The sequence below is a fragment of the Triticum aestivum genome, chromosome 1B (assembly GCF_018294505.1).
Source record: "Triticum aestivum cultivar Chinese Spring chromosome 1B, IWGSC CS RefSeq v2.1, whole genome shotgun sequence".
NCBI lineage: Eukaryota > Viridiplantae > Streptophyta > Magnoliopsida > Poales > Poaceae > Triticum > Triticum aestivum.
The window spans coordinates 555,009,341-555,023,033 of NC_057795.1; the positions used below are offsets into that span (position 1 = coordinate 555,009,341).

Consider the following 13,693-nt stretch of genomic DNA (forward strand, 5'->3'; position numbering starts at 1 on the left):
GTAAACTCTTTGGGTGTTCATCACATGACGATGTGAACTATGGGTATTAATCACATACAGATATGAATATTGGTGTTAAATCACATGATGATGTGAACTAGATTATTGACTCTAGTGCAAGTGGGAGACTGAAGGAAATATGCCCTAGAGGCAATAATAAAGTTATTATTTATTTCCTCATATCATGATAAATGTTTATTATTCATGCTAGAATTGTATTAACCGGAAACATAATACATGTGTGAATACATAGACAAACATATAGTCACTAGTATGCCTCTACTTGACTAGCTCGTTTATCAAAGATGGTTATGTTTCCTAGCCATGGACAAAAGAGTTGTCATTTGATTAACGGGATCACATCATTAGGAGAATGATGTGATTGACTTGACCCATTCCGTTAGCCTAGCACTTGATCGTTTAGTATGTTGCTATTGCTTTTTTCATGACTTATACATGTTCCTGTAACTATGAGATTATGCAACTCCCGTTTACCGGAGGAACACTTTGGGTGCTACCAAACGTCACAACGTAACTGGGTGATTATAAAGGAGTACTACAGGTGTCTCCAAAGGTACATGTTGGGTTGGCGTATTTCGAGATTAGGTTTTGTCACTCCGATTGTCGGAGAGGTATCTCTGGGCCCTCTCGGTAATGCACATCACTATAAGCCTTGCAAGCAATGTAGCTAATGAGTTAGTTACGGAATGATGCATTATGTAACGAGTAAAGAGACTTGCCGGTAACGAGATTGAACTAGGTATTGGATACCGACGATCGAATCTCGGGCAAGTAATATGCCGATGACAAAGGGAACAACGTATGTTGTTATGCGGTTTGACCGATAAAGATCTTCGTAGAATATGTGGGAGCCAATATGAGCATCCAGGTTCCGCTATTGGTTATTGACCGAGAATAGTTCTAGGTCATGTCTACATTGTTCTCGAACCCGTAGGGTCCGCACGCTTAAGGTTTCGTTGACAGTTATATTATGAGTTTATGAGTTTTGATGTACCGAAGGAGTTCGGAGTCCCGGATGAGATCGGGGACATGACGAGGAGTCTCGAAATGGTCGAGACGTAAAGATCGATATATTGGACGACTATATTCGGAGTTCGGAAAGGTTCCGAGTGATTCGGGTATTTTTCGGAGTACCGGAGAGTTACGGGAATTCGCCAGGGAGTATATGGGCCTTATTGGGCCATACGGGAATAGAGGAGAGAGGCCAAAAGGAAGGAGGCCTGCGCCCCCCCTCTGGTCCGAATTGGACAAGGGGCGCAGCCCCCCTTTCCTTCTTCCTCTCCCCCTCTTTCCCCTTCTCCTACTCCAACAAGGGAGGTGGAATCCTACTAGGACTAGGGAGTCCTAGTAGGACTCCACACTTGGCGCGCCCCCTCCTAGGGCCGGCCTCCTCCCCCCTTGCTCCTTTATATACGGGGGCAGGGGGGCACCCCATGACACACAAGTTGATCTACGTATCGTTCCTTAGCCGTGTGCGGTGCCGCCTCCACCATATTCCACCTCGGTCATATCGTAGCAGAGTTTAGGCGAAGCCCTGCGCCGGAAGAACATCATCATCGTCACCACGCCGTTGTGCTGACGGAACTCATCCCCGACGCTTTGCTGGATTGGAGCCCGGGGAACGTCATCGAGCTGAACATGTGCTGAACACGGAGGTGCCGTACGTTCGGTACTTGGATCGGTCGGATCGTGATGACGTACGACTACATCAACCGCATTGTCATAACGCTTCCGCTTACGGTCTACGAGGGTACGTGGACAACACTCTCCCCTCTCGTTGCTATACCATCATCATGATCTTGCGTGTGCGTAGGATTTTTTTTTGAAATTACTACGTTCCCCAACACATGGTGCACTTATATGAAACTAGCTAGCGACAGCAGACTCCCCCGCGTCGCCCCCCCCGCGCCGCCCCCGCTCGGGCGACTAGGGCGGGATCACAAACCCTAGCCGCCGGGTGCTCCCCACCCTTCCAGCCCTCCCTCCGCCGTCGCCGAAGGACGCCGCCGGCCTATAGCCCGGGGGCTGACGGCGGTGGCGGGGGCCTTCCCTCTCTCCTGCGCCATGGGGACGGTGCGGAACCCCACGACGTGAGTGGCACGGCCGATCTGGCCTTGGTGGCGCGGCGGGCCTGCCTTCCGGCGGCAGCGCGACGGCTGCCTCGGCCTAGGGCGGCGATGGTGGCGGGTGTGGCGGCCGGCCCTGCTTCGGGCAGCGGCCTTAGCGGCGTTCGGCGGCGGCGTTCGGGTCTGCGGCTACAGACCATCTGACCTTGGATCAGCGGTGGTGGCATAGAGGTCCTGGTGGTTGGGTCGGCATCATGCGTGGTGTGCCCTCCGGACAAATCTGATCTGGCCGGTGCGGCCTGCTCGATGTGCGGCGGCTCAGATCGGCGGTGACCCGTGCACACGATGCTTGATGGAGGTTCTTCGAGCGGATCTGGGTGAAAACCTCATGCTCGGCTTGATGCCAAGACCGGCGTTGGGGGCACCCTTTTGTGTCATTACCTTCTTGAAGGCATCGCCGTGGAGAAGCTCCGGACCCTTATCCGCTACCTCCAGGGGAAACTCTAGATCAGTAAATCAGATGACGGTGACGCGTTGGTGTCGTTTCCTCCTCGGGGGTGTCATTCTTGGAGGCGTACACGGGATCGAGGGACCAGTGGGCGGCTTTTTTGGTGGAGCGGTGCTTCATCCTACACATTGATGACGGCGGATCTCGGCGCGTGGTGCAGTGGAGACTCGACGCCCGATGCGCGGTGATGGACTCGTGCAGGAGGAGGCAGTTGTCTGGCGTTATGGTGGCGTTGATGGCAGAGTGGCCTGACAAGGTAGACGCCTCAATATCTGCTCTGAAAACGGACCTATGGAAGATGGCGGCGACGACACATGTGAGTGCGTCAGACCAGTTTATGCCCCAGACCCGGTATGTGGCTCGGCTGGGGCTTCTGACTTTTGATGACAGGCTTAGGTGAATGGTCCGGGTATTTGGCCCAGGTAGCACCCCTTCATCATATGGATAGGAGTAGTGGCATATGTTGCCAAGATGGCAGATTCAGGCATATTGTTGTAATACTTTGTAATGTCCTCGAGAATAATCAATAAAGTGGCCGTATGCATCTCCCAGATGCAGGCCGGGGGTCATCTTCCTTTTCTAAAAAAAATGATGCACTTATATAGATCCGGTTATGGAAGACTCCAAGTCGGTGCATCAGCGTGAACTAGGATATGAGTGGTGTTGGTTTACAACACATATTGTCATTTGCTATGTATTGTAGAGTGTTTTTCTTCTTAATATGTAGTGTACTCTGATGGAAAGTCTCCTCTATGAGAGGATTTGAAGAAAACATGGGTGCACTGGGTTAAACATGTCATTTTCAACGACATTGTTAGTGTTAAACAGGATGGTGAAACAAGACCTTATTTTAAGAGTGCACAAGGGGTTAAAAGGGGGACCCCCCCCCCCCCCTTCTCCGTTTCTTTTCAACCTTGCAGCTGATTGTCTAATTAGAATGACACTTAAATCCCTGCAGTAGAATGGGCTTATCACTGGCTTGGCTGACGATTTGATCCCTAATGGAGTAGCAATTCTGCATATGCAGATGATAGCATGCTTTGCTTGTTTCATGATGTGGACAAGGTTGTGAATATGGAGCTCCTTTAATATTTGTTTGAACTAATGTCGGGTCTCAAAATAATTTTCCTTAAGAGTGAAGCTTTTTGTATTGCAGGATATGATGATACTGCTAAAAAACATGCTGATATTTCTAACTGCTAGTTGGGTGATTTCCCAATGAAATACATGGGGTACTCCTGTTAGTTATATGGGCTTGAAAATATTCAACTAGGATTTTATTGCAGATAAATCCATCAAAAACCATGAAAACCGGGAAATCAATGGCATGTCTAAAGGGGCTTGAACTATTTTGCCGAATTTTGCCTTGACTAGTCTCCCATCTTTTCTTATGTCAATGTTTCTGATGAATAAAACTTCCTCCCCCAGGGGGGTTGTGGCAGCAAATTATCAAAGCTTAATACTTTTAAAACAAAATTGATAATATTAAGCCTAGAGCTACTTACTCCCCCTGATGGAAATCTACAATGAGAGTTAAAGAGGTATATATGATTGCTAGACCCATGATTATTAATAATAACAAAACTAGTGAACATTTTCTGGATTTGTTCAACATTTGTGAGAAGAAAGAATGAACTGTTAGAATCCGAGTGATGTTAACTTGGTGGCTGATCTTCGCAGACGGTGTTGGCTGATCTTCGCTTATCGACTATCTCCTAGCCATGTCCCTTAACAAATGTTGGATCGGCCATGCATTCCGACAAGGCGACAGATACGACTACGCGCACATGATGTTATACCGATTCAGATCAGAGGCAAACAAAGGGAGAAGATAAAGAGGTTATCCTGAGCTCGAGAACAGCACCTTCGTATAAGGTCGCCGTAGAAACACTGCCGATACGCGCACATATATATAATACAATATATCTACGCGATGCCGTATCAAAGGGTGCAAATACTGCTGTACAACATTAACCGCTCGGTCAGTCGTCTCGTTGCTTGCTTCGTCCGTACGCAAACAAAATTCTTGCGGCAAGACTTACTGGTACGAGGCGCCCCCGCGCGCAGAGACCTCGAAACCCCAGAGAAATCGCCTGCCCATCGGCCGGTGAATTGCTGCGGCACGAGTATAGGTGGTGGCTGGTTTACGGTCGAGACAACAGAGGCCATGGCCAGGGATTGCTTCTCCCGCGTGTACGGGCAGGCCATCGCCAACACCGTCTGCATCGGCGGGACGGCCTTGTTCCTCTACGTGCTCGTCAAGCTGGCGCGGGAGCCCCACCGCAGCAAGGGCTCCGTCGTCGTGGTCACGCTCTTCCTCCTCTGCTGGGTCTGCGTCCTCGCCTGTGTGTACAGGGCCTTCTGCGGCAGCCTCTTCCCGTGGTCCACGCTGCGCCGGTGCCTGGCCTCCGCGCACGGAGAGCTCCTGCGGCACCTCCGCGCCGCGGGCCGGCTTCTCTGTCTGCCGTGCCGGTCCAGGCTACGGCGCCAAAGCGGCGGCAGCGCTCTGCCCCAGTTTCTGGAGCAAATACAGCAGAGTCACATGCCCGTGCTGGCCCGGGAGCCACCGGTGCATGGCGGCGCGCGGGCGGCGACGGCGTATGACATCCTGGATACGAGCAGCCGGAGGGCGGCGGCGGCGGCGCGTCGGAGTGCGCGGTCTGCCTCGGGGAGGTGGAGAAGGGGGAGACGGTGAAGCGCTGCCGGCGTGCCTGCACATGTTCCACCAGCAGTGCATCGACCCGTGGCTGCACGAGCACGCGACGTGCCCGGTCTGCCGGTGCATTGTCTTGGCGCCGTTGCCGGCCCAAATGGTATGAGCGACGCCGGTGATGAGACGGAGTTGACCGCACGACTCAAAGTCTCAAACCCTTGTTCTCGTGCCTCACCGTGCGTTTGTGGAGTCACTCAAGTCACGGCACGAGGGCGTCGCTCAAGATTGGCGCTCTGTGATGCGCGTCGATGCTTCTCCCCGTGAAGCAGCAAGTGTCTCCTGAATAGTAAAAACTGTCGTGGCAGTTGGGGCAGGTGACATTTTTGCTCGCAGACCTGACTGAGCGCCGGAAGGCGTAGCACCAGTGCCTGCCTCTGCTTTATCATCTTTTCTCTGGTTGAGCAACAAATCGAGCGCTCGGTGGAAGCGCAGGCACAAGCAACCGGTCGCACAAGGTGTAAGTAAGTTTGCGTGCCCGGTTATGACTTATGAGTTTATAATTAACTAATGGATTCGTGCTTACATCCTTTATCTGTAAACAGGTTTATCTTTCTGGTTGTATCACAGTTTATTTTTGTCTCCGATGACAGACAACGAAATGAACTGTAGGAGTACTTATAATAATCATCAACTTATTCTTGCCACTATTGCTTTTGACCAGTATGTTGGCCGGCAAGATTTGATAGTCATAGTACGAGCATAGAGGACTTTGTAAAGTTGTGTGATACAAGTGGTTAGTAAAACAGAGTGTTTTGTGTCCAATTTTGTTGGGCAATCTTCAGAACCTGTCTGAAACATTTTGGATGGTACGGACCTGCATTTGCAATGTGCTTTTGGGGGTGTTCGATACATGCTTTTTTCGGAAACAACATTATCTCCCTATGGTATTTGTAGCTTTCTTTCCGACTTATGGGTGGCAGAAGTGGTGATTTATAGTACAAAGGGATAGTATCTCACCACCACAGCCATGGTGTTCATGAATGGGAATGGCTAGGTCTCAATTGACTGAGATTTAACCAATATCAGTCAAGTGAATAACATGTAAGAGAGAAAAAGAAAAAACTGATTTTTTTTTGCATGAATCTTAATGTAAAATCTCACGGATATAGCGTCGACTGAGACTTCGTTAAATCTCAGTCGACTGAGACTTAGCAAGACTGTTCATGAATACTCTCGACGCCCTCAAACCGAACAAACAAATTGTTTATCTGTTCGGGCAAATATTTACATCCTTACCCACGAATTCAGAGCAACAACTAGGGATGTAAACTGTGTCCCATTTAATCACGTTTAAACGGTTCACTATTTTTTGAGGGGAGAGGGTGGGGGAATAAACTATGGGAAAAGCTTGACTTCAACCGGTGGATCGCACGCATCCGCCATCTCATCCGTGTGACATGTGTCCCGCAGGGCTCACCTAGCATTATCTTTTACGTTTTGCAACTAAGCCCCTGTTGCAATTTTCCCACCGCAATAACTCGTATGTCGCATGATTTGAATTTGGATTTCCCTCAAGCGCAGTTGTCTCCCATGTTCCTCCCAAGCTCCCGTTCTTCCTCTAATTTGTGCAATATCAGTTATGTTGCAAAAGTCATTCCACAACATCATCCATGTTGCAAAGAAGTGAAGAGGAAAAAAATTTTGTAACACTTGAATGTTTCTGCAACATGAACTTTGTTGCAAAGAGGATTCTACAACACTGACTTTATTGCAATAATGAGGACAGAACAGAGCGTTGGTTGGACTAGATTTAACTGCTGATGAGGGGGCGGATCTTTTCAGATTATCCTCCGGCGGACGTATAGCGCTGCCCATAAACTAAGGAGCTAGCTAAAACGAACAAAACGGTTCTTGGGGACACTGCGTATTTGCCATTTACATGCTTAGCAGTGACCATCACACATGCGCGCGCGCGCACACACACACACACAGAATATGAACACCAACAAATATTTACATCTATCGCAAATTTCTCCCAAAGGGATAATAGAAAAGTCGATCGTAGCCTCTACATCATTCTAAAGAGAAAGGGGGCGTGCTACACATTCACCGGCCGATCCTTTTAAAAGATCGGCCCGGTCACGGCCCGTTGGATCTGGTGCATGGAGCGGCCTGAGTGCCATTGCAACAAATGTCTTGTTGCAGAACTACTTCTTCAACACATGTCTTGTTGCTGAAATTTTTTGCAACAATGGTTTTATTAAAAAAATATTACAACTGAGGTTTTGTTACAATTTTTTTTGCAACGGAGGTCTTGTAGCAAAAAAAAAAACCCTCTGCAATAAAGGCTTTGCTGCAAAACAGATCCTGTTGTAGACCATCGCAATACCACATTTATTTTAGAAACATAGCCCTTGTTGCAGCAGAGTCTGATGCAGCAGAGTCCGACTAAGGACGACATGCGAGCCTTCACTTGGACGCGTGTCATACAGTGAAGGTGGCGGACGCGACCGTTGCAATCCGCGAGATGATGGTAAACGTTTCCCATTGTTTACTGTGTTGATGATTACCAACTGGGCGCTTCTACGCTTGAGTCGTCGAGCGTCGCCCTATACCATTGCAACATATGTCGTGTTCTGGAATTTTTCTGCAACACAAGTCATGTTGCAATTTTCTTTTATAAAATAGGTGAAGTTGTAGATTTTTTTGCAATAAAGGTCTTGTTATAGTTTCTTTTCCTTCCAACAGGGGTCTTTCACAAGAATTTTCGTGACAAAAGTCTAGTTACAGAAGTCAGGAAATTTGCAGATTTTTTTGCAACAAAGGTCTTGTTGTAGAATTATTCTGCAACGGAGGTCTTGTTGCAGAAATTTATAGTTTTTTCACAACCGATGCCCATGCGAACCGAGGCCCTGCAACTGTTCTAGGTGAGACGAGAGCGATAGGAACGTGATGTTTCTGGGGAAGTAAAGGTGAACAATAGGCGGGGCCACATGGACACGTGGTCGATGATGGAGGCGGTTGACGTTTGGAAGCAATCCCCCGGTGGATACTAATCATTTTCCAAAGAGAAAAAAAAATGTATTTTTAGTCCCTTTAGTTTACATAATGTCTACACCTGCCTCCTTTAAGATTTTTTGGGCGACATTCAGTCCCTCATGTCTGGACACTGGGTAACTTTCGTCCAAAACTAAAAACACACCGATTTTATCTCTCCTTCTCCCTTCTCCCTATCGTATAGTGGCGGACATTTTCTCCAACATGTTGTGTGTGTTCACCCTACACACCAATGGCGAAAGAGGACATCAACATGCCCCTGCCTGTGCCACTGTACATGTCGCCTCACCTCCGCTTAGTGTTGTTGTCAATCCTAGACGGCCCGCCCAACAGCGGCGACTGCATGGCCGATGTGCTACCCCTGAAGATCGAGCTCGTCAAGAAGGCCATGGACCGGCTCGCAACCCCGCTCGACGCGTTCCCTGCAGACGTCGTCGCCGCTAGCCGGAGGTGCTTCTCCAGCTCCTCGCCTCCATTGCCACCGTGTATTGCTCGTGGCACCTACACCGCCATGGTACAAAGTTGCCGCTGCCACCCGGGAAACCTACCGCAGCAGGGGGCCGAGCCGCACCACACCATGGCCGCCCTCTCGCACCAGTATGACCCACTCTTCTGCCTCCACTTCAGCGGCACCGAGGTGGTGGTGGCGGCCTCCGCCAAGTTTGCCGATAGATTCCTCTGCGCCCATGACGCCAACTTTACCGACCGTCCACCCAACTCCGGTGCCTAGCACGCCACCTACACCTAAGAGGACCTCTTCTTCGCGCCTTACAGGCGTTGATCGCCCTCTGCAAGCCATGTGCGCTCCACCTCTTCTACGCCCGCGCCCTCGACGGCTTCCGTGTCGCGCGTGAAACGGACGGCCGCCTCATGGTCGCACACCTCTCTTCCTCAGTGATGGCGGTCAGGCACGAGGCCAACAGGTGCACCAATCGAAAGAATTCCAAAAACCGGTTTCACATCAGTCTCAATACCACTTTGCTCCGGTTTTGAACGAAAGTTACTGGGTTTTGAGACATGAAGGACTGAATGTCACCCAAAAATAGTCATGACCACGATGTAGATTTTTGGTAAACATAATGGACAAAAGGAATGCTTTTTTTACATTCTAAATATTTTTTTTCCGGGGCTGCTACGCATCGGCCGACGGATCTTTTAAAAAGATACACCATCTCGCAAGATATTAGAGTCGACAAAATCAAACGGCTGGACGTCTTTCCTTTCTTTGCAACAATGATCCTGTTGTGGAAACTCTTGTAACACAGATTGTGTTGCGGATTTTTTGTAGCATCGGTCGTGTTGCGGGATTTATTTTTTGCAGCATTGTTCGTGTTGCAGGATTTATTTATTGCAACATAGGTCATGTTGCAGATTTTTTTTCCTACTTCACATTTTTACAACAAAGGTATTGTTGCAGAAAAACTTTGCAACTGAGGTGATGTTGCAATTTTTTTCTTTGTCTTCATGTCTATATGGTGTAATGGAAGAAACTTATGCAACATAACTGATGTTGCAGAAATCTTTCTTGGAACAGAGTGGATGTTGCAAAACAAAACACCACTATTGTTCGCCGCGAGCTTGTCCGAGGGAGAGAGGCATGCGTGGTCCAATAGACCACGTGTCAATCAATGGAGGCGGTGGACACCCGCGCTAGATCCGCCGGTTGAGCGATAGCCTTTTCCATTTTTTTAAGGAAAACTTGAGAGCTTTATTCAACTGAAAGAATTCGCTGGGAAGTCAGTTGACCAACAAGTTAGGGGTCTCACTGATCCAGCTTTCAGTCATGGCAATCGTGCAAGCATGCTTAGCACAGATATGCGACATACCATTATCTGTTATTATTATATGTTGAAATTCAACAAAAGAATCAAAACTAATAGCTACCTCCCTAACTTCTATAACGATGGACGCCACAACTAAATGAAAATCATGGGAGAGTTCTAGAGGTTTACTACCTACATGTTGTCAGTTTCAAGAACTATATCCCGAAAGCCTCTGAGTTTGACGAAGATAACCCCATCTCACACAACCATGGCTTTCGCAATCAAGGGGTCCGTCATCCTAGGTTAAGGCTTGCACCATGCCCCAAGGAAGAAGTTGGCCTATGGGGCTAAACCCCCCGCCCCACCATTCCCATCTTCACGCATGATGATTGTATCAGTGTTGACATTGACGTGGTCAGAGTCCCGTGATCACCATCCATGCCTCGGCAACACCATGGCTTGCAGTTTCAAAATGTCCATAAGTACCAGATCCTCTCTAATCCGTCAAATTGAATAGGAAAAAGTTCATTTTAAACCCCGAACTCGTAGAGGTTAGGTGAAACGAACCCCCACGTTGAAATCCCTGTCGATTGCACCCTGGATTATGCAATCCCGGTCTAAAACGAACCCTGGGTCGTTTGAAAAATGGGGATTGTCGACGTGGCCGGGATTGATTGTGCTGCGAGGCCCGCACGTGGAAAAGCTGGGCCAGCCCAGTTTCACCCAGCTTGCTATCCACTTCGTGCAGTCCGCGAGGCCCAACAACCTATAGAAAACGCAAAGGAAAAAACATGATCAACTATTAATTTGTGAGTTACAAGATTCAAACTCCGGTCGGGTACGTTGACAGTTGTAGCCATAAACAACTAGGTTAACTTCTCTTAGTTGTACACTACAAGGAAAAATAGTCCTATTTGACCCTTCTTTAGTTCATGGAAATGAAAAAAAAACCCTGTAGATATTCGAGATAGTTCACGGAAATTAAAAAAAGATCATGGATATGATTTTTTTTGGAAAAAGTCCACAAGTTTTGTAAGAAAGTTCACAAATTTAGAAAAAAAAATGAAAAAAGTTTCATGTGTTAGATATCTTTTCACGGATTATTGAAAGAGGAAAAAGTTTCCTGCATTAGATATATATTTAGCAGTGTAACAGAAAAAAAAGGTGTGGCCTAGAGCGGAAAATGGGTGTGCGCCGTGGTCAATACTGCCACTTAAAGTTCATCAATTTGAAAGAAAATCAACGATTTTAAAAAGCTCCTGAATTTTCAAAAAGAGTTTATAGATTTGGAAAAAGTTCATCAATCTAGAAAAAAGTTCATGATTTTTTATAAAAAAATCACGGGTTTAGAAAAAGTTCAATGATTTTGAAGAAAAATGTTCATGTATTTTGGGAAAATTTTGTAAAATTGAAAAAGGATTTGTGTATTTGAAAAAAATCATGGATTCTACAAAGTCCATGACTTTTGTAAAAAGCTTCACAAATTAAAAATAAATAAATTGAAAAAGTTTCATGCATTATATTTTTTCATAGATTATATAAAAAGAAAAACAAAAAAAGTTTCACACATTAGATATTTTTTTAGCAGTGTAAAAGATTGGCCGGCCCCGCATGGAGACGGGTGCCTGCCGTGGTCAACACTGCCGCTTCCTGGGCCCACCAGTCAGACAAATCCCGGTTGAAATCTGCCACGGCAGTGTTTTTATACCTCAAACGATACCAGTGTTCGATTTTGACCGGGATTACATCCTTCGGTGTGCAATCGATAGGTATTCTGATGTGGGGGTTCATTTCGTGGAACCTCTACAAATTCAAGGATTAAAATTGACTTCTCCAACTGAATACACATGTCAATCTGGTCCGAAGGTGCCAGATAGACCACGTAACAGACATAATATTACTGTGTCAAAAGAAAGATAATATTGGTGCGATCTTTGTCTGTGAATCTAAATGTATAGGGCCGCCCTAAAAACGCTACGGACCATATTAAGATATGCACACATATGCTAAGTATGCAAATAATACTCCCTCCTTCTGGAAATATTTGTCATTGAAATAGATATATCTAGATGTATTTTTGTTCTAGATACATTCATTTTCATCCATTTTAATGGTAAATAATTCCGGACGGAGGGAGTACTGTACAACCGCAACCGCTCCGTTAGTTGTCTCTTCCTCCTATGGTTGGCTCATTTGCTCGTTTCTTGCTTCTTCTGTGCGCAACGGAGTTCTTGCGCGACGACTTACGAGCCATCCCCGTACAGAACAGAATTCGAAATTCCTGAGAAATTGCGTACCCATCGGCCAGTGAATTGCTGGTTTACGGTCGAGACACGAGATGCCATGGCCGTGGATTGCTTCTTCCGCGCCTCCGGGCTGGCAGTCGTCAACACCGTCTACATCGGCGGCACGGCCATGATCCTCTACGGGCTCGTCATCCTGGAGCAGAGGCCCCAGCGCAACAAGGGCTCCATCATCGTGCTCACGCTCTTCCTCCTCCTCTGGGTCTGCCTCGACGCCACCGTGTACACGGCCTTCTGCGGCGTCCTCTTCCCGTGGTCGGCGCTGCGCCGGTGCCTCGCCTCCACCCACGGGGCGCTCCTGCGGCTCCTCCGTTCCGCGGGCCGGCTTCTCTGCCTGCCATGCAGGTGCGCGCGCGCCAGGCTACGGCGCCGAAGCGGTAGCGGGAGAGGCAGCAGCGCTCTCCCGCAGTTTCTGGAGCAGATACAGGGCCACATGCCCGCGCTGGCCCGGGAGGCGCCGGTGCATGGAGGCGCGCAGGCGGTGACGGTGTATGACATCCTGGCGTACGAGCAGCTGGAGTGCGGCGGCGGCACGCCGGAGTGCTCAGTCTGCCTCGGAGAGGTGGAGAAGGGGGAGACGGTGAAGCGGCTACCGGCGTGCCTGCACATGTTCCACCAGCAGTGCATCGACCCGTGGCTGCACGAGCACTCGACGTGCCCGGTCTGCCGGTGCATCGTCTTCGCGCCATTGGCGGCCCAAATGGTATGAGTGGCACCGGTGATGATAGACAACTGAGCGCACAACTCAAGCCCTTGTTCCAGGTCTTCCGGAACAGGCGATGGCGGGGCATCTTGGGTCGTGGCCTTTCCAGAGCTTGCCGTGGGGGATGCTGAGACGGTGACCCTGGTGTGGCATCTTGTTCGGCTACGAGCGGAGTTGGTTTGCTGTTGGGTTCTGGTAGGAGAGTGGGTTTTCAGCTCCCGAGTGCCTACGCACCCTATGTGAACATAATTTTTTTTTTCATCAACAGTCAGAAATTTTGCAACATCAAAGATGATCAAACTTTGAAGATGCTTGAAATATTTAATGCAAAAAAACCATTCAAGGAGTTCTACAAACGAAAAAGATTTCAGTGCTTGAAGTTTGGAGCACTTTTAGCACTGAAATCTGAAACTCATTTGTCCACCTTTCTCTACATGATATTTTGGCATGAAAACTTGTAAGAAGCTTCAAAGTTTGACCATCTTTGATGTTGCAAAGTTTCGGATTTTTTTTGATTTTTTTAATTTACGGTTTGGTAGTTAGTGTTTGCTGCATGTTCATGGAATTCTCTTGCTCCGCCCTATGTTTTTGTGGAGTTGGAACAATAAATGAGGTCCCT

At 48.1% G+C, this 13,693-nt stretch overlaps 1 protein-coding gene and 1 pseudogene across 1 annotated transcript; both read left to right on the forward strand.

Annotated features, from left to right (window-relative positions):
- Positions 1 to 4,620: 4,620 nt before the first annotated feature.
- Positions 4,621 to 5,998, forward strand: LOC123094824 (E3 ubiquitin-protein ligase RNF43-like; annotated as a pseudogene).
- A 6,413-nt stretch (positions 5,999 to 12,411) lies between these two features.
- Positions 12,412 to 13,080, forward strand: LOC123094830 (uncharacterized). The gene has a single exon (XM_044516717.1). It carries the CDS (start codon positions 12,412 to 12,414, stop codon positions 13,078 to 13,080), a length of 669 nt encoding a protein of 222 aa, XP_044372652.1.
- Positions 13,081 to 13,693: the final 613 nt, after the last annotated feature.

What these genes read in the sequence shown, in the direction of transcription:
- LOC123094830 (XM_044516717.1), top strand. Translation starts at nt 12,412, where the DNA reads ATGGCCGTGGATTGCTTCTTCCGCGCCTCCGGGCTGGCAGTCGTCAAC.